This window comes from Pararge aegeria, chromosome 26, assembly GCF_905163445.1.
Source record: "Pararge aegeria chromosome 26, ilParAegt1.1, whole genome shotgun sequence".
NCBI classification, from domain to species: Eukaryota; Metazoa; Arthropoda; class Insecta; order Lepidoptera; family Nymphalidae; genus Pararge; species Pararge aegeria.
Genome location: NC_053205.1, coordinates 6136344 through 6159954, shown reverse-complemented (window position 1 = coordinate 6159954; position 23611 = coordinate 6136344). Strand labels below are relative to the sequence as shown.

At 35.9% G+C, this 23611-nt stretch overlaps 2 protein-coding genes across 2 annotated transcripts; one reads left to right on the top strand and one right to left on the bottom strand.

Annotated features, from left to right (window-relative positions):
* The first annotated feature begins 83 nt into the window (after positions 1-83).
* Positions 84-1965, top strand: LOC120635146. The gene is made up of 2 exons (XM_039906079.1): positions 84-326; positions 1019-1965. Exons 1-2 carry the CDS (start codon positions 84-86, stop codon positions 1820-1822), a joined length of 1047 nt encoding a protein of 348 aa, XP_039762013.1. The 3' UTR covers positions 1823-1965.
* An 18102-nt stretch (positions 1966-20067) lies between these two features.
* On the bottom strand, positions 20068-21695 carry LOC120635492 (piggyBac transposable element-derived protein 4-like). Its single transcript, XM_039906515.1, has 2 exons — positions 21660-21695; positions 20068-21554 (listed from the first exon to the last, which is right to left on the bottom strand). The coding sequence occupies exon 2, from the start codon at positions 21363-21365 to the stop codon at positions 20436-20438; it is 930 nt and encodes a 309-aa protein (XP_039762449.1). The 5' UTR covers positions 21366-21554; positions 21660-21695; the 3' UTR covers positions 20068-20435.
* Positions 21696-23611: the final 1916 nt, after the last annotated feature.

Genomic DNA, 23611 nt, shown 5'->3' with positions numbered 1-23611 from the left:
AATTGTACCAAAACCGAAACCAATACGGTAATAGTTTGTTAAAGGAACTAACAATCGACCATTCAGTCTCAAATTTTACACGCATGTCTGCGGGAGACATTGAATATTTGTGCTCCTTAGTGGCTGTGAAAATACAAAAATGTGACACTAACTACAGAGAAGCAATAACTGTATCCGAAAGAGTGCTGCTAACATTGAGATATTTGTCAACAGGAGACTCCTATAGCAGTCTTCAATATATTTTTAGAGTATCGAAACAATCCATATCAACTATAGTTCCAGAAACTTGTGATGCAATTATAGACGCCCTCAGTGATTACGTTAAGGTAAATAAAAATCATGGTAATTAAGCAATCAAATTATTTATTTATCTGCATCATATTTAAATAACGGAGCTGTCACCAAAATTAAAGTCTGATGTTTCTGTAGTAGTAGCAGGAGTATTTGGTGGGTTCTGCAGATTTTCACCAAAATTAAAGTCTGATGTTTCTGTAGTAGTAGCAGGAGTAAATTGTGTGTTCTGCAGATTTTCACCGGAAGTTATGGTTGACGTGGTAGTGGGTGGTTGTGTGTAATATCCTGGTCTATACATCTGATATTTTCCCATGTCCACTTCGTGAATAATAGTATTAATAGCATTTTTAACACATGATTGATTGAAAGGATCGTATTTTCTGAGTTCATGTGCAATATGATTACCGAATGCTACACATGGATCATTTATGGAAGTTGAACTTTTCTCAATTATGGCAAAAGTGTCCTTCAATAAATTGTCAAGAGAATCATTTTGTGCATTCGTATTCAGCCGTCTTTTCTTTCGCGATGGTTGTGGCGATGGCAATGATTGTTGTGGCGATGACGATGGTTCTTGTAGCGATAGCGTGGGTTCTTGTGGGGATGGCGTGGGTTCTTGTGGGGATGTCTCGGGTTGTTGTGGCGATGGCGTAGGTTGTTGTGATGGTCCTGGTTGTTGAGAAGGATTGCTCTGTAAAAATAATGTTTAATTTGTTATTTGCAGACACCGTCCACAGAAGAAGAATGGCTAGCAGTATCAAATGAATTTGAAATAAAATGGAACTTCCCACATGTTATAGGGGCTATGGACGGGAAACACGTAACTCTTCAAAGGCCCATCAATATAAGTACTGATTACGACAACTACAAGAATTTTCCTAGTATAGTGCTCTTCGCTCTCGTGGATGCTAATTACAAATTCTTGTTTGTTAATGTCGGAAGTAAAGGGCGTATTTCCGACGGCGGAGTTTTTAAAAATACGATTTTATATCGAAAATTAGAAAACTGTCAACTGAACATTCCTGAAGAGCAGATACTACAAATACCGTACATAATGAAAATACCATATTTCATATTGGGCGACAAAGCTTTTATGCTTACCAAATATACTATGAAACCATTTAAAGGTAATCATGAGGCGGGTTCCAAAGAAAGAGTGTTTAATTACAGACTTAGCAGAGCTCGCAGAGTCGTTGAAAATGCCTTTGGTATTTTAAGTTCAGTCTACAGAGTCCTTAGGAAACCAATCCTCCTAGAGCCAGAAAAAGCTACAAAAGTTGTCTTAGCAACAGTGTATTTATATAATTACTTACGAAGAAATAACTATTCTATTCCACCAGAATATTATGATAGAGAAGTTGATGGTTCATTTATTCCAGGTCAATGGAGAAACAATATTCCATCTACAGCACTATTACCTCTAACGGCCATTCCGCGCAGAGGTGCTGTTAGTGCTAAAGATATTCGTCTACATTTAGCAACACATTTTATAACAAACGGAATAATTCCATGGCAGCATCAATATTAATGTTCAACTAATTTTGAAAATAAACATAAATAAAGGACTTACGTTATCTATTCCGCCTTCTTTTGTAATTCCTGTGTCATCTTTATTTGACATAAAGTCAAAATATTTGAAACCAAACCACTTCGATACATAAATTTCGACAGCGCCTGTAACAAATATGTAGACGTTATAGGTTATTTTTCATTTCCTATGGTGTGTCCTATAGTAAATGTTGTACATATTGATATTTGAAAATGAGATTAACTAATCTAACATTCACTATAATTAAATAAAAGAATCCTGACCTGAACCAGTGATATTACTTTTTCTCTGCTTTGACTTTTCGCGTCGGTATGAACCTGTCAATGAGTCAAGTTTCTTTTTCAACTCGGGTATAGGTAACTTCATTTCCTTAGAGATCTTCCTCCAGCAATCTTCTCGCTTGTTTTTATTTAAATGATCTGGATCTTTCGAATCCCATAACATTTTGAAGCTTCCGTAAATTTGTATTAAGCGAATACTGTCTTCTTTATCCATTTTTGATTCACTGGCTCGCGAGTGTCGTTACGTCCGTCCACACCGGGCGAGCAGCTCAGACTGAGCCGCCTTTGAGCATCGGCAAAAACCGACAACGCATGGCTCGGGGCCGAGTGGCGCTCGGCCGAGCCAACGTGGGCCCGAGGAAGCCCGAGCGCCGTCCACACCGGCCGAACTATTGGCTCGCGAGCGGGACTCGCGAGCCGCGCTCAGCCGGTCTGGACGCGGCTATTGGTTTTGTTTTGAGAATAGGTATATAGTACATAGTCATAGCTCAGTGGTTCTGACCTCTGCCTCTCATAAGGAGGTTGCGGGTTTGAATCCTGGTCACGCACCTCTGACTACACCTCCTGAAACTAAATATCACTTGCTTAGCGGTGAAGGAAAACATCGTGAGGAAACCTGCATGCTGAGAGTTCACAGAAATGTTCTCAAAGGTGTGTGAAGCCCGCCAACCCGCACTTGGCCAGCGTGGTGGGCTATGGCCCTCTTATTCTGAGAGGAGAACCGTGCCCCGCAGTGGGACATAAAAAGGGGTTGAGATGATGATGATAATACAGTACATGTACCTTTTTTAATGACCTTTTCATGTTATCGAATTTGTATTTCAGTTGTTTTAAAGTGCGGGGAAATTCTCCCACAGCATTAAACTCCTTTTCAATAGATTTCCATACGTTTTCTTTTTGTCTGGAGCTGACTCCGTCCGTTTTCTTGCACATTAATATTTGTTTGTATTTATGAACTAAATCTGAGAGTCTGTCTACTTCCTTTTGTGTAAAATTAGAACTTCTCTCTCTGCAAATAAAATAAACAAAATTTTGAATAAATCACAGAACCACGCACGGAATAAATACTTCGGTCCACAGCTTCGGTCATGATCATTCCTTCTATCGGGGACCTCTAGATAAGCGGAAAAAAAATTATCAGTCATATTTATGTGGGGATCATAAAGCTTTGAAAACAAATTACTGCAATCGTGTTAAGTTAAAAATACATCTGAAACTGAATAAATACTTACTTGGCCAGGAATTGTTGAAATTCATTATTATGTGCTGATTTTTGTTCTTCCATAACTGAAAATTGCACTTTTTCAATAAATTAAAGAACCTTTAGCACAAAATTTATAAATTGTAACCAATAAATCGCGCTAAATGTGTATTTATCTGTCATGTCGTCAATGTCAATCACAGTTGTCAATTGTCAACTTGTCATTTTCATAAAGTATTGTCATATGAAAAAATACTGCCCACGCATCTTTAGGGACATAAATGCCTCATTTCACTAGTAACCCGAATAACTTTAACGTTAGCGAATTTTATGATGGTGCAACACAATTCGACGATGTGAACTAACGCTCGTTAAGATTCTCGTTATAGTTAACCCTAACAGTAACTTTAACTAGAATTTTGGTGCAATCCACCCTAAATGAAGGGACCATTTACTGTTAGAATGTTTCGTTTCGTTAAAAACTGTTTCAGCTCAAACCAATTTTCGAATATTTTTAAGGAACAAGCGGACCCCGCTTTGCTATCTAACTGGGATAATATATATTTAAATAAAATGCTAGTTTGTGTTGCAGTTGTTAGACTTATCGCATTTTCGCAAATTCTTATAAACGGCGATACCAAACGGCGATTCCTGTCACCATCAAACGGTTTAATAAATTTTGTGAGATCTGAAAAATTTACTTCCTCTAAATTTGGTAAACTGGACTGGACGTTTTTCTTATCCATTTTTCATACGTAATTACCTACTACACCAGGCAGCAAATAGCTTGGTGACACGATGTCTGCAATGTCCTGGGTTGACGGCGGCCTTACAAAGCGTCAGTGAGACGATTTAGACAGCAGGTGGCCAACTCGGCAGGTAGGCGGCAGCTCAGCTGGTCCTCAACCAGTGTGTGGTAGGAATGGTCGTCGTCAGGGGTAGGCGACCAAGGGAATAACTATCCCTTCTTCTTCTGACACCAATATTATAGCGGAAAGTTCGGTGTTTATAAAAAAAACACCGATTGTTCTTAGCACCACTTTATTATATATATATTTTATAAACTTGTAATGTCCACATTAACCACTTAACTATTTACTTCAGTTATACGAGTCGCGGAACCCTAATAGCCCAGTCATATTAGGGCTTTCACCTCGGAATGAAAGATAATAAGCTGCAAATTGGTATGAACCTTTGTTTTGTCATTCTAAATGTTGTCTCAAAAGTCACAATCGTTATCGTGTCCGCGTCTCAAGATATTCAAGGTCAAAGGTCACAAAAATCGGTTTTTCGCGAATATCTGGCTTCCTATCGGTTAAATGAGATTTGCATTTATTATAAAAGTTGTAGGCTATAAAATTCCCTACAACTTTTGTTTAAACTTTTTTTTCATACGACCAACCGTTTTGAAGGTAGAGCGCGAAGTGCACATCGTACAGTCATATACGGCCTAATGCAAGGTCAAGCGTGAGTTATGGTTATCAGTACGTTATAAAGTCAATTATTTACTTGGAAATTATAATTATTAAACAATGCCTATTATTTATGTACTAACTATTAATTATTTATATTTAATTAAAGTAAGTAACTTGATTATTTATATATAATTATTCATATTTAACTATTTAAGTATAAAATATTATTAATTCTGGATTATATATTTTAGTTTTATTTTAAGTTAAAATGATAGTAAGAGTATATATTTTACACATATTTTTATTTATTATTAAATACGGCATAATATACATTTATCAAAATGTGAGTTCAAATATCAAAAGTATCTTTGTTGATTTTAATTGTAATGAAATTGGAAATGGAAGCTAATTATCTTCTTCTTCTTCGTCTTTTTCTTCTTCTTGTCGCTCAAAAATGTTCGATTCATTGTCATCATCCTCATTATCTGTCATGTTCATCTCCAAACCTTCCAGAATATCGGGATCATATGTATTTTCTTCATCGGGATTACTTGGATACAGTGAAGCGTTGAGGCAAGCTTGTCCGTTGCACTGGCCGCAAGCTAAAGAACATTGTAGCCCTGATTTTCTGCATCCACAGCGGGAACCACAACCATTTTTGCAATTGCAAAATATTACGTTTAGTAGTTCGGCTGGTGCTGGAGGTAATAACGTTCGTATGGGCTCCAGGATTTCATTTTCAAGCATCCAGCCCCATTCTTGAGGTTCTAAGTCCTTCCCTAACCACGTTTGAATCTGGTAGTAGACACGTTTTATGTGTTGATGAGCTGCTACACTTGTTGGTGGAAGTGTTGACAGTTGTACAGGTTTATTTAGTTTTGTAAATTTGATGAATTGCGTGTAGCGGAAATGATCAATGTTGTCCTCAGATTTTGGAGCATTATATAATGCCAACAAGATGCGCACTCCATTTTCTAATAATGTTTGTTTTGGGCAGTTTTCTTGTTGAAATACTTCCACCAGTTTATCTAAATCAGGATTTTTTTCCAATGCTCTAGTAACAGTTTTTTTTCCTTTTTTAAATAGCGCAGAAGTCGTGTCACAGCCACTGAATGCGTGTAAAAATAAAATGTGCTTTTTAGTACTAGGATTTTGGTCAAAACTTTTAGTAGAATATATTTGTGTTTTGACATTGCCTTTGCCAACTTTTTTCAAAAAAATTTCCTGATGATGTGACTGAGTACGTCCAATTAAAATAACGAGCAAATCGATATCTTCTCCTATGATGACAGCAGTCTTTTGATGTTCTGATAAGGCAATAGCTGTGTCAATGATGAGAACATCAGCATCATCTCTGGCTTGTTTTGTTGTGATATTAACAGTTTTAAATTTTTCAACAAGCATGTCGATAAATTTTTTTTTATTAGACCGATTTGATAAAAAATTTTCTTGACTGATTGGCACAACCATTGTTTCGTCAAAACAAACTTCATATGATTTTGAAAGTGCAGCAGTTCTTCTTCGTTGTTCCAGTGTTTTAATATTTTTACTATAGTCCGAATATCCGTCAAATACAACAACAATTGCTGAGCCATAATGTGTTTGTAAATATTTAATGTACTTATTTAAAATAATAGAGAAAGTATCGTCTTTGCTCCATACGACGCGATGCAGAAGAAATCCACCATCGATGATGTATGTTACATTATTTTCATCAAGATCGATAACGACAGGCATCATATTGTCATATAATGTTGCTTTCGTGGTTTTTCTCATGCCATTACTATCAAATAAAAATGTCGGATACGGGCTTAGTTCATACTGAAGATATTCTTGTAAATTACTTTCAAATTTTTTGCTTACAGTTATTCTCTGGAAAAGTAACATTGGATCTATAGAAACTTTACAATCATTAATTTTGACAGATTTGTTAATGGCTGAAAGCGGTAAAACCTTATCGACGCGTTTTAACTTTATTTCGTTGAAGTTCAAACCAGTTATCTTTACCATAGATTGCAATCCGATTTCATGGGCTCGGTGACAATTAATTTGGTCATTTCCAACGATTCCTGAAGCTAAGGATACCAACTGATTCGTATTTGGAAAGGGATTATGAAGCGTAAACCAACCAACCAGTTCATTTACATCAGTATCATCCCTTTTTATTCGTGAATCTCTAGCATCAACATGTTGGTCCACAGAAACTAAAGAAATGTTACAAAACCGTTCAATTTCTTCACAAATTGTATTCGTGGCATACATAGCATATACCCACTTACATAGAACACTTTCTTGTGTACTTCGGCCTCGAGATACTCCTCCTTCTGTCTTCATAGATTTCATCAGACTTTGCTCGATTACCATGTCTGTCCATGTACCAGAATTGAATTTTTCTGTTCGTTTTACAGTAAAGAATCCGTTTTTAAAGTTCTCAAAAGCCTGTTGATCCATTGTCTCCTCAAGTTTTAACATATCTTGAAGATACAAATGAGCTGATTTCGCATATAGGAAATGACCACCAGCATGAAAATAGGGCAGCATTTTTCGCACTGCATCCAAATGTTCTTGAAAAAGTCCCAGCCTTTCAGCGCGAATGAAATCTAGGGCTATTGATACCATTTCAAAATATTGCACCCATAACTGTGCCGTGGGACCTTGAGCTTTTAATTCTTTTAGTTTATCCTGAAATTGATCAATTAACGAGTTGGAGCTGCTCGTACATCCTTCAACATCTTCGTAGGAAACATCGCGACTAGTTATCTGTTCAATTAACTCATCTAACACACAATTTTCAATTTTCATCTCTTCAAAAATCTTTATTGATAATGCAAGTCGTAATAATATATGGCCTCTGATACTTCTTGCATAAGCGTGACCATTCAACATTTTGTCGACCGAATTTGTAGCATATATTTTACTTAAAGCTTCCTTGAGACCACTACCGTCCATTACATGTCCTATGCATCCAAGAAAAGACATGAGCATATGAAATCCTCCAAGTTTGACAACTGTTTTAGACAAGTCTGAGTTTGCATCTGACGCAGCAACCATTTCACGTGCTTTTGAGTACAGGGGCTGATCAAATGTAATTATGCACGTTTTTTGTTGATGTGACTTGGCAATATTTATAGCACTATGTAAAGTTGTATAAATTGTGTCTAAATTACTGGCAGGATGATCAATGAAAGGTAGAAATATAACCTGAGAAGTTGAAAAATTTTGATTATTTTTCGTAAGTTGTTGAAGATAGCCATTCCACCCTGGCAACGGTGAAAGATTCTTCCATTTTCCGTATAACCACAACAAATCAACTGCATTAAATTTTTTTTCAATCAGTACTTGATCATGTAGATTTTGGACTTGAATCTTGCTGTACCCAGGTACAACTGGCTTTTCATATGCTAAAAGAGATACATGTGATATTGCTGCTAACTCTTTTGCACTCGGTTTAGTTGTACATTTTTTTATGCGATCAACATAAATTACAGCATCTTTCGGAGTAATTATTTTTATCATTCCCATAACGTGAAGAGTATTATTACCGTCAAGAGTACTGACATTAATATCTGCATTGTCTCCAACATATTGTACCAACGCACCAGACTCTGATGGTAAAATACGAGGTTGTGGATGGTAAACTGATGAAACTTCATACTGTATGGTATTACTATATGATGCAGCAAATCCTAAAGATGATAAAACATCCAACAATTTTTTAGACCCATATCTTCTGTGAAGAAATACGGAAAGGCCCAACAGTAGCTGTGATGAAAATGAACGTTCTCGTATCGAAGCCATTATTGCGTGGCTAATAGATGTGCATTTCGTTTTTAAATGATCTACTTGTCCTTTTCTATTTTTTAATATCATTTCTTCCAAAAAATGTGATAATGTTTTTGGTATTTCTTCATTAATACAATCTAGCATTTTATTCGGAGGTGGATACGTTTTTGTTTCAACTACAGATGATCTGATGTCTTCCCTAATAATAGCCGCAGCAGCTTCTACAATCCGTAGACGTTCTTCTACAGGAGTACTTTTTTTATTTTCGTACCAAGCTTTTGATAATACGTTAAGCTGTGTATCACGGAAAGATATAATTGTAAATGATCCAATTTTTTTTGTGATTATTATATCAGTTAAATACTTTTGTTGTAATTTTGTAATAATTGTCTTATCGTCAGGTATGTATTCCGTAGGGGCATCTTTAAGTTCTTTCAAAGTAAATTGAGAATCTTCATTATTTTCTATATAATAAAAAATCTCCTTCATTGCTTGAGTGACTTGATCATCTTGGCGAGGCTTTTTATCTGCAGATGGTACTCGGGTTAAAAAGTTGGTATAGCAAATAGTATGATACTTTGCTTCAGCAGCGATCAAATCATACTCGTAATATATACGTTCCTTTACTAATTCTCCTAAGGAATCGTTTCGTTCTTCTGCTCTCTTAATTACGTTGTCTTTGAATGCAAGAGTACTTACATTACTTATTGTCCGTCTATACTTTAATTTTTTTTTCTTTTCTGCTATTTCATCAGCTTCTTGGCCACAAAATAAGCATAACTTTCCAAAATCAAAGACTTCATTTCGTTTTTTACGAGGTGCACTTGACGTTGAAGGTTCACTCTCATCTGTGCGTCGTTTTGATGCAATAATAACATTTTTACTCGTGTACACTTTTCGACACTCGGAATGCACATTTACAGAACTTAAAGTATTTAAATAGTCTATATGTCCATCATTTCTTTCAATACTTGCAGTTTTTAAAGTTTGTAAACCACGTACGACATTCACAGAAACACCTTCTGAAAGTTTCTTATCACATATAAAACACAAATCAGCCATAGCTCTTAAAACCGTACGTCCGTAGTTGCAACGGTACAATTTCAAACTAACGAATAATCTTGACTCATACAAAGTGGAGAGAGTGGCCTTGAATACTATAGAACATCTGTCCCGGCAATGAATAGAAAAGGGCATAGGGCAGGGACAAGTATTTCCAGGTATATAAGTATTGAGAAATTTACGCGTTTTAAAGAAAAGATATATAATGTCGTGTTAACTTAAAATAAAACTAAAATATATAATCCAGAATTAATAATATTTTATACTTAAATAGTTAAATATGAATAATTATATATAAATAATCAAGTTACTTACTTTAATTAAATATAAATAATTAATAGTTAGTACATAAATAATAGGCATTGTTTAATAATTATAATTTCCAAGTAAATAATTGACTTTATAACGTACTGATAACCACGCTTGACCTTGCATTAGGCCGTATATGACTGTACGATGTGCACTTCGCGCTCTACCTTCAAAACGGTTGGTCGTATGAAAAAAAAGTTTAAACAAAAGTTGTACGGAATTTTATAGCCTACAACTTTTATAATAAATGCAAATCTCATTTAACCGATAGGAAGCCAGATATTCGCGAAAAACCGATTTTTGTGACCTTTGACCTTGAATATCTTAAGACGCGGACACGATAACGATTGTGACTTTTGAGACAACATTTAGAATGACAAAACAAAGGTTCATACCAATTTGCAGCTTATTATCTTTCATTCCGAGGTTGACCCCTTTTTTTACCTAATATGACTGGGCTATAATGAAGGGTTTATTCGAGCCGGAGTAACCTTATCTTTAATCTCCTTGCTGAAAGCCTGGCAGGCAGAAACCATGTCCGTAGTTTGGCAGCAATTTGACTGAAGAATAAGAACTGACTTGATTTGGCAAAATGTATATACGATTTTATAGGCTCATATTGCTGATCGACAATTTAATAGTGACATAAATTAGGAAATTAGCAATATGCAGCCAGTAGCTGGGGTTGTCACAGAACGTCCGCCAGTCCACTCGGCGTCTGTCCGGAAGGGGAGGTAGGGTCTGGTTGCCTGGGTCGAAGGTGGCCAGGACGGGGAGGTGATCTGATCCCAGCTCGTCGACATGGACCTCGAGCGCCGGCTGGTTCTCGAGGCCCCTCGAGACCACTAGGTCGATCACGTCCGGGCAATAGGTCCTGGCGAACGGGTAGTGTGTGGGCGTTTGAGGGCCCGCCACCGTGTATCCTTGGTTCGTGGAGTCCCTGTACAGCTTTCTGCCGGTGTAACATTCTCGGCTGGAGTGCCAGGCGGGATGCTTGGCATTCCAGTCGCCTGCCAGGAGGATGGTCGGGATCGCGGAGTCCAGCAGTTTGTGGACGTCCTGCAGGTCCAGCGTTGTTCCCGGGGGGCGATATATAGAGAAGACCCTGTGCGGGCTTCCCGGCGATCAATCAGCAGCTCGACGCCGAGCGACTGCATGCTGGAGAGTGCTGGCGTCTGGAGCGGCTAGTGGACCAGCCTGCGCCGCACAAGGATAATCAGCCCCCTCTTGGGAGCGGGGTTTGGGTAGTTTTAGTAGTAAGTAAATTACAGAATACGAAATGCCTAAAAATCTAAATTTAGAGATTCCTATCTTGCCAGGCCTGGATGCAGAAAAAACACCATCTCCTGCAGTTCCTAGGGAAATAATGAAACCGGACTTAAATATCTTGTTAACATTTATTAAGCTCGCGAGATACAATTAACTCTTTTTTGACAAATTGTAATAACGCATATGAATTAGCGGTAGACTCACAAAAGCACATACTGTTTAAATACATTTTAAGTCGGCTTCAGGGCAAAGCTGAAATCGCAGCCTCTATAAAAGATTTTACCACATATAAACAACTAAAAGATTTTCTGAAAACCCAATTTAGTCAGCGTAAGCACTACTCTCACCTCATTACAGATTTGCAAGAATGCAAACAACATTATTTTCTTTTAATTAGGATATTTAGTACTACGTAATTAAAATTATTATATTACTTGTGCCGTTAGATAACGAAATTAGTGAGTTTTGTTCAAATTCTACGTTAATTGGACGAGTCAGAAATTGTTCAAGTTTTCTATAGTACCCGCCATTGCTTTTTCTGTTGGCGGCAACAAGCAAAGACACTATATGGTTGCTAGCAATTAATAAAACAATATCAAAGCCGACTTTGATCATGTCCGTTTGCTACGTTTGCAATGTGAAAGTAACTGTTACCCAAAAGCGAGTGAAATGTTCACTAGCCCAATGTTCATATCTGTATCACCTAGAATGTGTGGAACTCCCAGAGGACTCACCAGCCGTGCGGAGTAAGTGGGTTTGCCCAGCTTGCGTGGCTTCGCGACCGAAAGGAGATAACAGTAATACACCGGTGCAAAACAAAATACCGGGATTGTGTGACAAAGTGGACCCCCCTGCCTTTCCAGTAACTCTGTTTTCTGATAGTGAGACTATGGTGTCTGTTAATGCGATGCAAGACTTAATTTGCGCTGAAATTAAATCAATGGCATGTGGTATTAATTACTTATTGAGGGAGTCGATAGGCAAGGAACCTAAGAGTATAAAGGTTGATCTGTCAGAGTTCAAATCCTCTTTTGAGATGTTCAGTGCCAAATATGAAGAAATCTCCAAAAGGGTGGACAACATAGAAATAAATTTAAAAATGTTGAAAGTCTACTAAGTCTGAAATTAATGCTGTTTGTACATCTTTGAATAAAATTGAAACTGAACTGAACACAAAAGAACAATGGGCTAGGAGGTCCAATATAGAAATCATTGGGGTCCCTGAAAAAAAGGGAGAAAACCTATTGGTTATCTTAAAAGAACTCTGTCTAAAAGCTGATTTCCCTATTAACCCGGATATTGACATTGATTTTGTGACCCGTGTTGCTCCAAGTATTAATAACTTGAAGAAGCCCAAGCCCATTAATAGTGAGATTTTTAGCCCGCCACAAGTAAGACAATTGCCTGAATCGCCTCCGTAAGCTCAAAAATCTACAAGCAACTGAGATTGGATTTGTTGGGAGCAACTCACAAATTACTTTAATGTTTATTAACTAAAGTTTATTTTAATGACCACTTAACTCGTGCTAATAAAGTTCTCCTACAACAGGCCAAAAAACGTGCCCAGGAGATGAACTATAAATATACTTGGGTCAAGCATTGTTGTATCCTAGTGCGTCGTGATGATACTATAAATATCTTATCTGCTCAAGATTTAAACAGTATAAAATAAGTGATTTATTGTTTCTTAGTTGGGCTTATTACTATTTTCATTATGTTTATGAAGCATTTGTTACTATGCTCCCTGTACTGAGATTTGTCATATTATGTTCATACCTTGTTCATGTTTTTCAAGTAGTCTTAATTTTATTATTTTTTGATAGTTGTTTTTTCATTTTAAAGCCTATATGTAACTTGGTAATTACATGGTATTTTTTATGTTCCTTAAGGAAGTAATAATAGTTACAATTTATTTTGTTTTCTGGACAAAATAATACATGTGGTGGGTTTAAGCTCCAGATTGCTCTCTGCAAAGGGAGATCATGCCTGTACCAGGCAATGGCTAGGTGGTATACTGGGGTTGATGTTGATGTTCATTAGATGCATTTTTTGTCTTTACTTGTTACATTTATCTTTCTTTTATACGTTATCTAGGGGTTTAAGAGGTATTTTGATGTAATGAGCTTCAATGTATGTAGGGATTTTTATAACTTAGGTCACAAGTTAATCTTTGTTATACTATGTGGTTGTTGTGGGGCATTTGCCCACAAACCCTTATTGGTGGAGTACCAAGGTTCCAAGACTTAAATCACACTCTCCTATGAAATAGGATGATTGTGCCTGGCAACTGGATGTTTATAGGTGGATGATGTTGCTGCTGTTTTTTTTTTTTAGTTGCTCTTTATATTATTTATTTTATGATTCATACCCTAATATTTTATCTAATGGTGTTAGAGCTATTACAAAACTTAGGCTTAGTGATGGTATCTATGTGTCTGGGGATTTTTATACCATGGTTAATGGGACAATTTTTACTAAGCTCTTGGCATGGGTAAGTTATGTCATAATACTTTTTTATTATGATTTTTTGGTGATGATTTGTAATTTTTATTATTTAGCTCATAAATCAATCTTTAAGCACTTATTTGAATGGACAAATAGATCTAAAATTCAGATTAACATTTTTTTCATCTTTATGTATCCTTATTATTATAAAACTTTTCATTCCTTTATGTTTGTTATTGAAGTGTCAATTTAAACCCTGAATTTGAGTAATTTATTTTATATAAACCAAGTTTATTTTAAAGGGTCATTCTAAAATCACAATATATTACCAAAATGTACGAGGCCTGCGAACAAAAACACTTACTTGTGATTCTGATATAATTCTACTAACAGAGAACTTTTTGATGAACGTTATAATGTTTACAGATGTGACAGGAGCTATGATCTGCGTCGTGACTCGCTGGGTGGGGGGTTTTAATTGCAGTTTGTTGTAGTCTTAAAGTGTCTGATGTTTCTTGCATACCTTCTTTAAATGCCGTAGATGATATATTGACTCTTATTATTACAGTTGGTGAGGGGTCCCTAAAACTTCGTTATCGTTTGTTCATCTGTTACTTTCCACCATGTTCTTTACTGTTTGATGCTTTGACTGAGTTCTTTGAGAAGGTTAGTAATATTGTTCTTGAACATCCCGATGATAGATTTATATTCATAGGGGATTTCAATATTGGTCAGGCCCAGTGGACTGATTCGAAGGAGTCAATGAACCTTTACTGTGACATATCTAATCCTTTAATTCAAAAAAGTCCCTTTCGTCTTTCTTATCTTTTAATAGTCTACAGCAGTTTAACTCAATAAGAAACGACAAGGGTAGGATTCTAGATTTGGTGATTGCTAATTTTAAGTGTAATGTTTCCACCACTGATTTTTGTTTGGCTGCCATTGAGAGAGAGAGAGAGATATATCGCTAGATATAGAGTTTCTTGTTAGGTCGGAGCCACAACTTAGTTCTCAACCGCGGGTTGTACGCTTATTTCATGCTGCCGATTATAATGAAGCTCTTGCCGGTATCGATTGGATTGATATTTTAGATGTGGGGAATATTGATATGGCTGTATAATGTTTTTATGATATAATAAATGATATTATACAAAAGAATATTCCATCTAAAAAAGATAACGATAGTAATAAGTATCCTATGTTGTTTAGTAGGCCTCTCATTAAGAAAGTTAAATTCCACCGTAAATGGAAGCTATACGGTAATTTTGATGACTATGACACCTTTTCCCTCCTAAGATTGCGGCAAAAGAATATGCAAGAAACATGTCTAATCTCTTACCGTCGTCGTGCTGAAGAAAAAATTCGTATAAATAGTAAATATTTTTGGAGCTATGTCAAGTCTAAGAATAATATTTCTTATTTTCCTGATACGATGTATTTTGGTAATCAGTCTTCATCCCAAAGTAGTGTGATTTGTGATTTGTTTAATAAATATTTCTATTCTGTTTTTGAATCTGACGGGTCTACTAGCGCTCCAGAAGAAACAGAATGTAACAACACTGTAAATTTGAACTCTGTAAATATTTCACCTTCATTGGTATCTTTATATTTAAAAGAAATAGACGTTACTAAAGGCACCGGTCCTGATACCACCAAAATTTTTACGAGAATGTCGCATCCACCTATCCGTCGCGTTATCTGTTCTCTTTAACTTGTCATTAAATATGGGCAAAATGCCACACATCTTAGAAAGTAAAGTCATTTATACCAGTCTATAAGTCTGGTGACAAGCACAACATTGAAAATTATCACCCAATCTCCAAACTTTCTATAATACCCAAGTTGTTTGAGAAAATAATTTACGACTCCATATTATATAGTAGAGTCCGACCTCGCATAATTAATGAGCAACTTGGCTTTGTTAGTAAAAAATCAACTGAATCTAACTTGTGTGAGTTTATTGATCAAATTATTTTAGCTATGGATAGTGGTTACCAAGTGGATTGCATTTATACTGATTATTCGAAAGCATTTGACAAAATTAGTCATGAGTTGCTTTTAGTCAAATTATTTAAGTTTGGTATTCATGGTGACCTACTCCGTTGGGTTGAGTCCTATTTGCGTGATAGGAGCCAAGCAGTCGCCGTTAAAGGTTTCTGTTCATCATTCATGCCTATAACATCAGGTGTCCCGCAAGGGTCACATCTTGGTCCTCTCTTCTTTGATATCTTTATAAATGATGTTACCCAAATTTTTTCAAACTCAGGTGTCTTCTATACGCTAATGATAATATATTTTTTTTAATTAATTATCAACGAAGCTGATTGTGATGCCCTACAATATGATCTTGATAAATTGTGTACTGTCACCTGAATCGTTTACAGCTAAATGTAAGAAAATGTAACGTTATTTAATTTACACGTAAAAATAAGAATTTAATCACAAGGAATTATTATCTTAATTATATATTAGTAGAAAGAGTACATTTTATAAGAGATTATGATATAGGGGTTACACTTGACTCTAAATTAACATTTAAAACCCATATTGAGGATACTGTTTCAAGGGCTTACCGTTTATTAGGTTTTGTCATGAGAGTTGGAAGAGAATTTGAAAACTATAATACTCTTATACTTCTTTTCAATTCTTTGGTTAGACCATTATTGGAATATTGCTCTGTTGTTTGGAATCCGAGATACAATATTCATTAATATATTATTAGATTCTAGGCGAAAATCCCCTCGCATTTTATTTGCCCTTAGTCAGATCAAAATACGCTCTTAATAGTTATATTTATAGAGCTACTCAAAGCTATAATAATAATTTCTCGGATTTAGATTTATTTAATCTTACTCTTGCTCAGTTAAAAAAACATCTTTATTCTAAATTCTAACTTCTAATTGTTCTACGTAAAAGTACTACTTATGTTTTCACATATCCACTTTGATGGATATTGTTACTAAGGGTCTTATTTATATTATCTGTCAATAATATGTGTTTTTTCTGTTGAGCCCATATTCTAAAGTTTCATAATTAAGTTATAAGTTTGCTGTCAATTTTAATGTATTCGTTAGATTTATTAGCGGCTACTTAATTGGTGTATGTGTTATTTTCTTTGTACTAATTTTAAGTATTAAGTATACTGTTTGGGCCTTAATAAATAAAATTAAAAAAAAAAACTGTCTATCGAAACTGTTGTGCAAAATTACACCAAGATAGAAACTATTTTAACACAGCTTTTGACGGAAATTTCCATGAACCCTACCAAGAAATCGGAAATTCCAGGCCGCACAGCAGCAATGGAAGACTTAGCTCTTCATCATTTCTTGATGGGATTTCACCCACGTATTTCAAATATAGTAAAATGTAGGTCACCTAGAAACTTAAACGAAGCCATAGGTTTTGCGATATCAGAAGAGAAGTTCTGCAAACTCTTTATAGAAAACCAGAAAACACTCAAAAAGACAAAAAGCCTTTTAATAATATTCAACATAAGTCAAAATTTAATCAAAAATTTAACCGGTCTCTTCCAGGCCCATCCAATAATGCATTTATACCTAGATCCCCTCAGGGATATCAGAGTCAATTTGCTTCTAGACCCCTTCAAGGTCAGCAGCCGCAACGCAATTTCTACAGGCCTCCTCAAGGCCCTCCAAATGTAAATAACTCTTATGCACAAAGACCTTTAATTCCTCAAGGTCAAATATTTAACCAAAACCCCCTAATTTCTATAGCAATAATAAGCAGCGTATAAACTTCGTGGATGACGAAAGCCCTCCAGACGAAGGCCAATATTATGAGGAAGTAGAGGATCAACCTGGATCAGCAGTCCTGGATGATCAGAGCTATGATGAGTACTATGAAGAAGACGACCTTGAAAATAATTTAAACGCATAAATGTCTCGTCGTCGTGCCAGCCGAGACATAAGCTTAAATGCGGCACGCGTAAAATCTATAAAATTATGAACAATACTGACAGGTATCTTCCCCACATTGTCTTAACTACATCTGGATGTTCCAATCCCCTTCATTACTTTTAGGTACAGGCGCGACCATCTGCCTTATAAAAAGATCATCACTGACCAACACACTAAAGGTCTATCCCGATGATATACATATCAAAGGCATGGATTCCAATGAAGAAAGTCCTTTGAAAAGTTTAGGCTACATAATGTTAAAACTAAAAATTGGTAAAGGTAACATAACACACAAATTTCATGTTTTCAATGATTTAAAATTACCCTACGACGGAATTATAGGAACAGATTTTTATGGCATATAACGCTCAACTCAATTATAATACAAACAGCCTCGAAATTAATTAGCACACAGCCTATTTACTTTTCAATGAACCAAACTACATAATAAAACCCAGGTCAGAAACGGTTATTGAATGTAGTGTTGAAAACCCCGAAATAATTGTAAAAGGAGTTGTATTAGACAGAAAAATTTCAGATAATATTCTAATTGCAAATTCCATAGTAAAGGTTAAACCCATTAAAAGAATTAACATCACCGTATATTTATGTCCGAAGAATCCGTAAAAATTAACCCAAATTTGGCTTTAAAATTGCAAAAGGTTCCTGATAAAATCATGTACCTCGAAAATAACTATGACAGCACTCTGGAACGAACTGAAGAAGTTTTAAATTCACTCCGTATATCACATTTAAACGAAGAAGAAAAAGATTGTCTTCACGATGTCTATTCTCGCTACTCCGACATTTTCCATTTACCGAATGACAAGCTGACACATACTGACGCTCTGAAACACCAAATTCAAACAAATTCAAACGTCCCTATTAACACAAAATCATACAGATTTCCACAATGTCACAAGGAAGAAGTTAATAGACAAATCAATAAAATGTTAGATCAAGACATTATTGAACCATCAGTTTCCCCTTGGTCATCACCAATTTGGGGTGTACCAAAAAAAATCGACTCTTCTGGAGAAAAAAAATGGAGAATAGTCATTGATTACAGAAAACTAAATGACATCACGATCGGCGAAACCTATCCAATACCACAAATAAATTTTGGATCAGTTGGGTGATAGTAAATATTTCTCCACATTAGACTTAGCCTCTGGATTTCATCAAATCCAGTTGACACCAGAAGATGCTGAGAAAACAGCTTTCACTATCCCAGAAGGATATTTTCAGTTTAAGAGCAGCTTTCCAGCAACATTCCAAAGGTTGATAAATACAGTTCTCTCTGGATTGCAAGGTATCCATTGCTATGTGTACCTTGATGACATTGTTATTTACTCTTTCGATTTAGACTTTCACATCCAAAAAAATACAGAAGGTGTTAAAAAACTACGTCAATTTAAACTTAAATTGCAACCCGACAAGTGTGAATTCCTCAGAAGGGAAGTTAATTACTTAGGTCATATCATAACTGATGAAGGAGTAAATCCAAACCCAGAGAAAGTAAGAGCGGTTAAAGAATTTCCTGCTCCAAAAACGCAGAAAGACGTTAAATCTTTCCTTGGTTTTATCTCGTATTACAGACGGTTTATCCCCGAGTTCTCTATGTTAGCGAAACCCCTCACCTCGCTCTTAAAAAAGGACGCAAGGTTTATCTGGGGTAATGAATAACAATTTAGCTTCGAAACCCTCAAACAGAAACTACTCACAGCCCCTATATTGACTTACCCAGACTTTACCAAACCTTTCCTCCTAACATGTGATGCATCGAACTACGCAATCTCCGCAATTTTATCGCTAGGAGATATAGGAAAAGATCGTCCTATTGCTTTTGGTTCTCGCACCTTAAATAAAGCTGAATTGAATTACAGCGTAACAGAGAAGAGTGTTTAGCAATTGTCTTTGGCACCAAATTATTTAGACCTTACCTAAAGGTAGAACTTTCACAATAGTCACTGATTACAAACCCCTCCAATGGCTCTTTAGCTGCAAAGACCCTGGTTCAAGACTTATATGATGGAGATTAAAATTAGAAAAATATAATTATGATATTAAATATAAGAAGGGTAAAGTTAACGCCAATGCTGACGCCTTATCCAGATACCCAATAACAATACACACAAATAATACAGCTCCATCATCACCTCAAAACCCAGCACAAGAATATTTAGAAAATATAGATAGAGATCTTGATCAACTGTTAACCCTTAGCCAGGTTGAGCATAGTTTTACATTTTGAGACTTAATTATGATAGATTAAAGTATTTTAAAAAAACTTATTTTCTTGTTTTTTATTTATTATTATTATTTCTATTTAAAAAACGCGGTGGTCACAATAAGTCCTCTGCCCAAACGAAAAAAAAAACTACTAAAAGAATAGACACAATCATATGCTCTGAAACTTATAAAACACCATTAAGTTATACTATAAATATCTACTTGTGAAAATTCTCAAAACATGGTGTTGCACAAAGTGTAACTTTGCATACTTTACAAATTATTTTAGATCTTTTGACCTCTTTCTTTGTGCTGCAGAAGCGGCATCGTTTCCTAGTAGCTGCATTGTAAGGCATGTGATGCCCAACATTTCTCATTCTCACTTCATCTGCCACACCATACTGGCCCCCTCTCTTATTTTTGAAAATGACATGGTCTCTAATCCTGGTGGAAAAGTTGTTTATAAGACTTCGAGCCAATCTTAGACAGAACTCCTTGTGGCTGCTACTGCTTGTCTTGTGTGTCATACTATACATAATATATGCATTTATGCAGGCCACTTCCAACATATACCAAAATAATCTCAACCAATTTTTCTTTGTTGATTTTCTCCCTATTGAGTAGGATGACCTTAAATGATCTAGCCTATCTACACCCCCCATATTTCTAGTGTATTGTTCAATTGCATATGGGCAAATCATTGGTGCTTTTTGGCCATCCTTTTGGGTTCGATGTAACTACTTTTTTAGGATCATATGCTGTGGTACATATATATACATCTTTTGTGTCACGCCACTTTATTACAGACACCGGGTCTGCATACTGTAACATGAATTCCCCAATCTTCAACTTGTTTTCTCTTTTGTCGCCTTTATGTGGTAAAAGACATGTTGGTAATCCTTTTCTGTTCACTCTGACAGTACCAACTGCATAAATTTTCTTCCGATGTAGCATCTCCATCAAAGGCAGGCTGGTAAAAAAATTGTCAAAAGCTATTAGGGTGTCAGCCTGCACCGTTCTGCACAACTCCATGACTACTTTGAAACCAAGTCCTCCATCACCATCTTCATTACTTTCACATTTGCCACTGTAAACATTGAATTGATGTAAATACCTAGTTTCAGAGTCGCATCTTGCCCAGACCTTGTAGCCTCTTTTGATCGGCTTTTTTGGCATATATTGTTTCATGGTACTTCTACCCTTAAATTTGATCATACTTTCATCGATTGATTGAGTCTGGGACTCAATACAATTATCCTTGAAACTTTTATTCAAAATATCCATTACTTGACGGATTTTACCCAATTTATCATACCCTACTTGAGTTCGCTGTAGTTCTCTGGCTCTGTCACTTAAGTGCAAGTTTTCTGTGATTTTTTTAAAACGTCTGCATGTCATCACTGCACTTATGACTGGGTTATGGTAGAATGGGTCTGTAGACCAATAAAGTTCTACATCTGGCAGAGGATGCAAACCCATCATTATAACTATTCCCAGATAAGCTTTTATTTCTTCTTCTACAGTTGCAGTCCAATTTAGTGACAACATGAACCTTGCATATTCATTTGTATTCTTTGTTATGATAGTGATTATTTCACTGGGAAACATATTTTCAAAATAGTTAATTGGAACACTTCGGTTTGTGTAAACTTTGTTGGATTTCAATTTGTTTTTGAAGTCTGGAGCTGCAAAATTAGACGTATCCAGCGACCACACCCTATTTTATTCAATTAATTCCTGTAGAGTTTCTAACTGTGGTGCACGAGATGATGTTTGTTGGACAACTTCTTGTGGTAACTGAAAACAAACATTCCAAAATAAAGACATCTAAAAGGTAAACCTAATAATATATGACCTTACACTAGCTGTATTAGTATGATAGGTTATGGATATAGTTGTTACCTCTAATGCAGGATGAGAAGCCAATTGTTCTGTTTCTATTGATGAGGATGATGTTGGCTCTTGTACAATCATTGATTGCACAGGATCTTTCATTATTGTGGATGCAACGAGTCTATGATTAGCCATTTCATCTTCATTTATTGAAAATGATGGTGGATGTGGATCTGGTATTGGTGGTGTACAGACCCTATCTTCTTCCAAGATGTCAAATAGCTCAGAGCGTGTCAGTCCTTGTAAATTGTCCAAAGCTTCATTTATAGGAGGCATTGGATAATTTTCATGCATTGTACTTCCATCGTCATCTGAATCGTCTTCTGAAGATGCACAAATCTCTCTCAAAGCCTTCTCAATTTCATTATCTCGAAGATTTCGAGTATAAGGACACTGAAATCAAAGAATTTTGAAATAAAATAAGTTGATTTGGAAAAAAAATTGGCGGGCAGTGGACGTATATGGACCACTTAGTTTCCACGTTCATAACTCCATCATAAACAAATCCTAAGAAAAAATAAAACAATTTATACCTTTTATGATCCATTAACTTTCTAAAAAGAATGCAACAAAGCACTTACCGTATTTTTTTTCGACATAATCTTCATCACTTAATTTGCTTCAGCCATAGGTCAAAAACACACAATAATACGATCGAAAATGTTGAGACCATGAAATGTCAAAAATTTGTTTGAGTGACACTGACAGTGGCACTGGTTTAAAATTGACAGTTTCATAGACAATATTCGGAGAGGCCTAAGCGGACTCCAGGAGTGCTCTGCCCGTTAGAAAAAAATAAATTATGAAGTGGTTCATATTCGTCCTAAGCCTGGCTATCACCACCTTCTTTCCGATTAGACGAAATTCTCTCTGAATTAGAAGACCCACTAAGTATTCCAGGTACTGATCCTCTTATCTCAATCTTACCATCACAAAGCATTCCAGAATTATTCGACAATCAACCATAACACCTGTTGATCCCCAAAAAACTTAGTACCTGTTGAATCAAACAATCAGGAATCTCCGAGCAACTCAACATCTTTCGAATTAAACGATCAACCTTTAAACAATTTACCATCCTTTGAATCCTTAAGTCCATCAACTGACGACTACTCTACATTTATCAAAATAATGTCAGATAAAAATCAAACATTTAACACCCACATTAAAGAACACAATGAGAGTCTTTTGAAATCCCCGATTAAAAATCTTTTAATTCCCACATCGATAGACTTAGATGAATCAAATCCGTATATTGAAGAAATTTTAGGTAACAGTCAAAACTCTCAAAAGATTGTTGAATCTGAAAAACAATTACATTCATTCATTCAAGTAGAATCTAATAATAAAATTAACTTTTTGCTCTTTACCTGAGTTCATATTAATATTTGGGAATACTGACGAAATCGGTATTTCTGATTTTAGGAATCCGTTTGAAAAACACAACTTTACCAAAATCTATAATATTTTACTATTTCACGACACTGGCATTAAAATAACAAAAAAAACAACGTACAAACAACAAAGGACATAGAAACGTATGTGAAAACTTGTAAATCATGTCTGGAAAATAAAGCTCTTAGGAGAACTAACAGAGCACCCATGCAGATAACCAGCACCTCCACTGCACCTTGGCAGCGTCTCAGTTTAGACATAGTAGGACCGCTCCCAGAATCCGGATTAGCAAAATTAAGATTTATACTCACCCTACAAGATGATTTAACGAAATTTTCTGTTGCATATCCTATTCGCAGCACAACCGCTGAAGAGACCAGCGAATGTCTCCTTCACTTTATATCAATGGTCGGAATTCCAAAAATAATTCTGACAGATCAGGGTACAAATTTTACAGCTGATCTATTTCAGAAGACATGCCAATTCCTTAAGATTAAACAACTATAGTCATCGCCATACCATCCACAAACGCAGGGTGCACTTGAAAAGAGTCACTCTACGCTAAA

Excerpts from the sequence above, each read along its gene's own strand:
- LOC120635146 (XM_039906079.1), top strand. The coding sequence starts at position 84 with ATGTCTGCGGGAGACATTGAATATTTGTGCTCCTTAGTGGCTGTGAAA. Across the intron at positions 327-1,018 it reads CCCTCAGTGATTACGTTAAG|ACACCGTCCACAGAAGAAGA; the intron begins GTAAATAAAAAT and ends TGTTATTTGCAG.
- LOC120635492 (XM_039906515.1), bottom strand. The coding sequence starts at position 21,365 with ATGTTTCCCAGTGAAATAATCACTATCATAACAAAGAATACAAATGAA.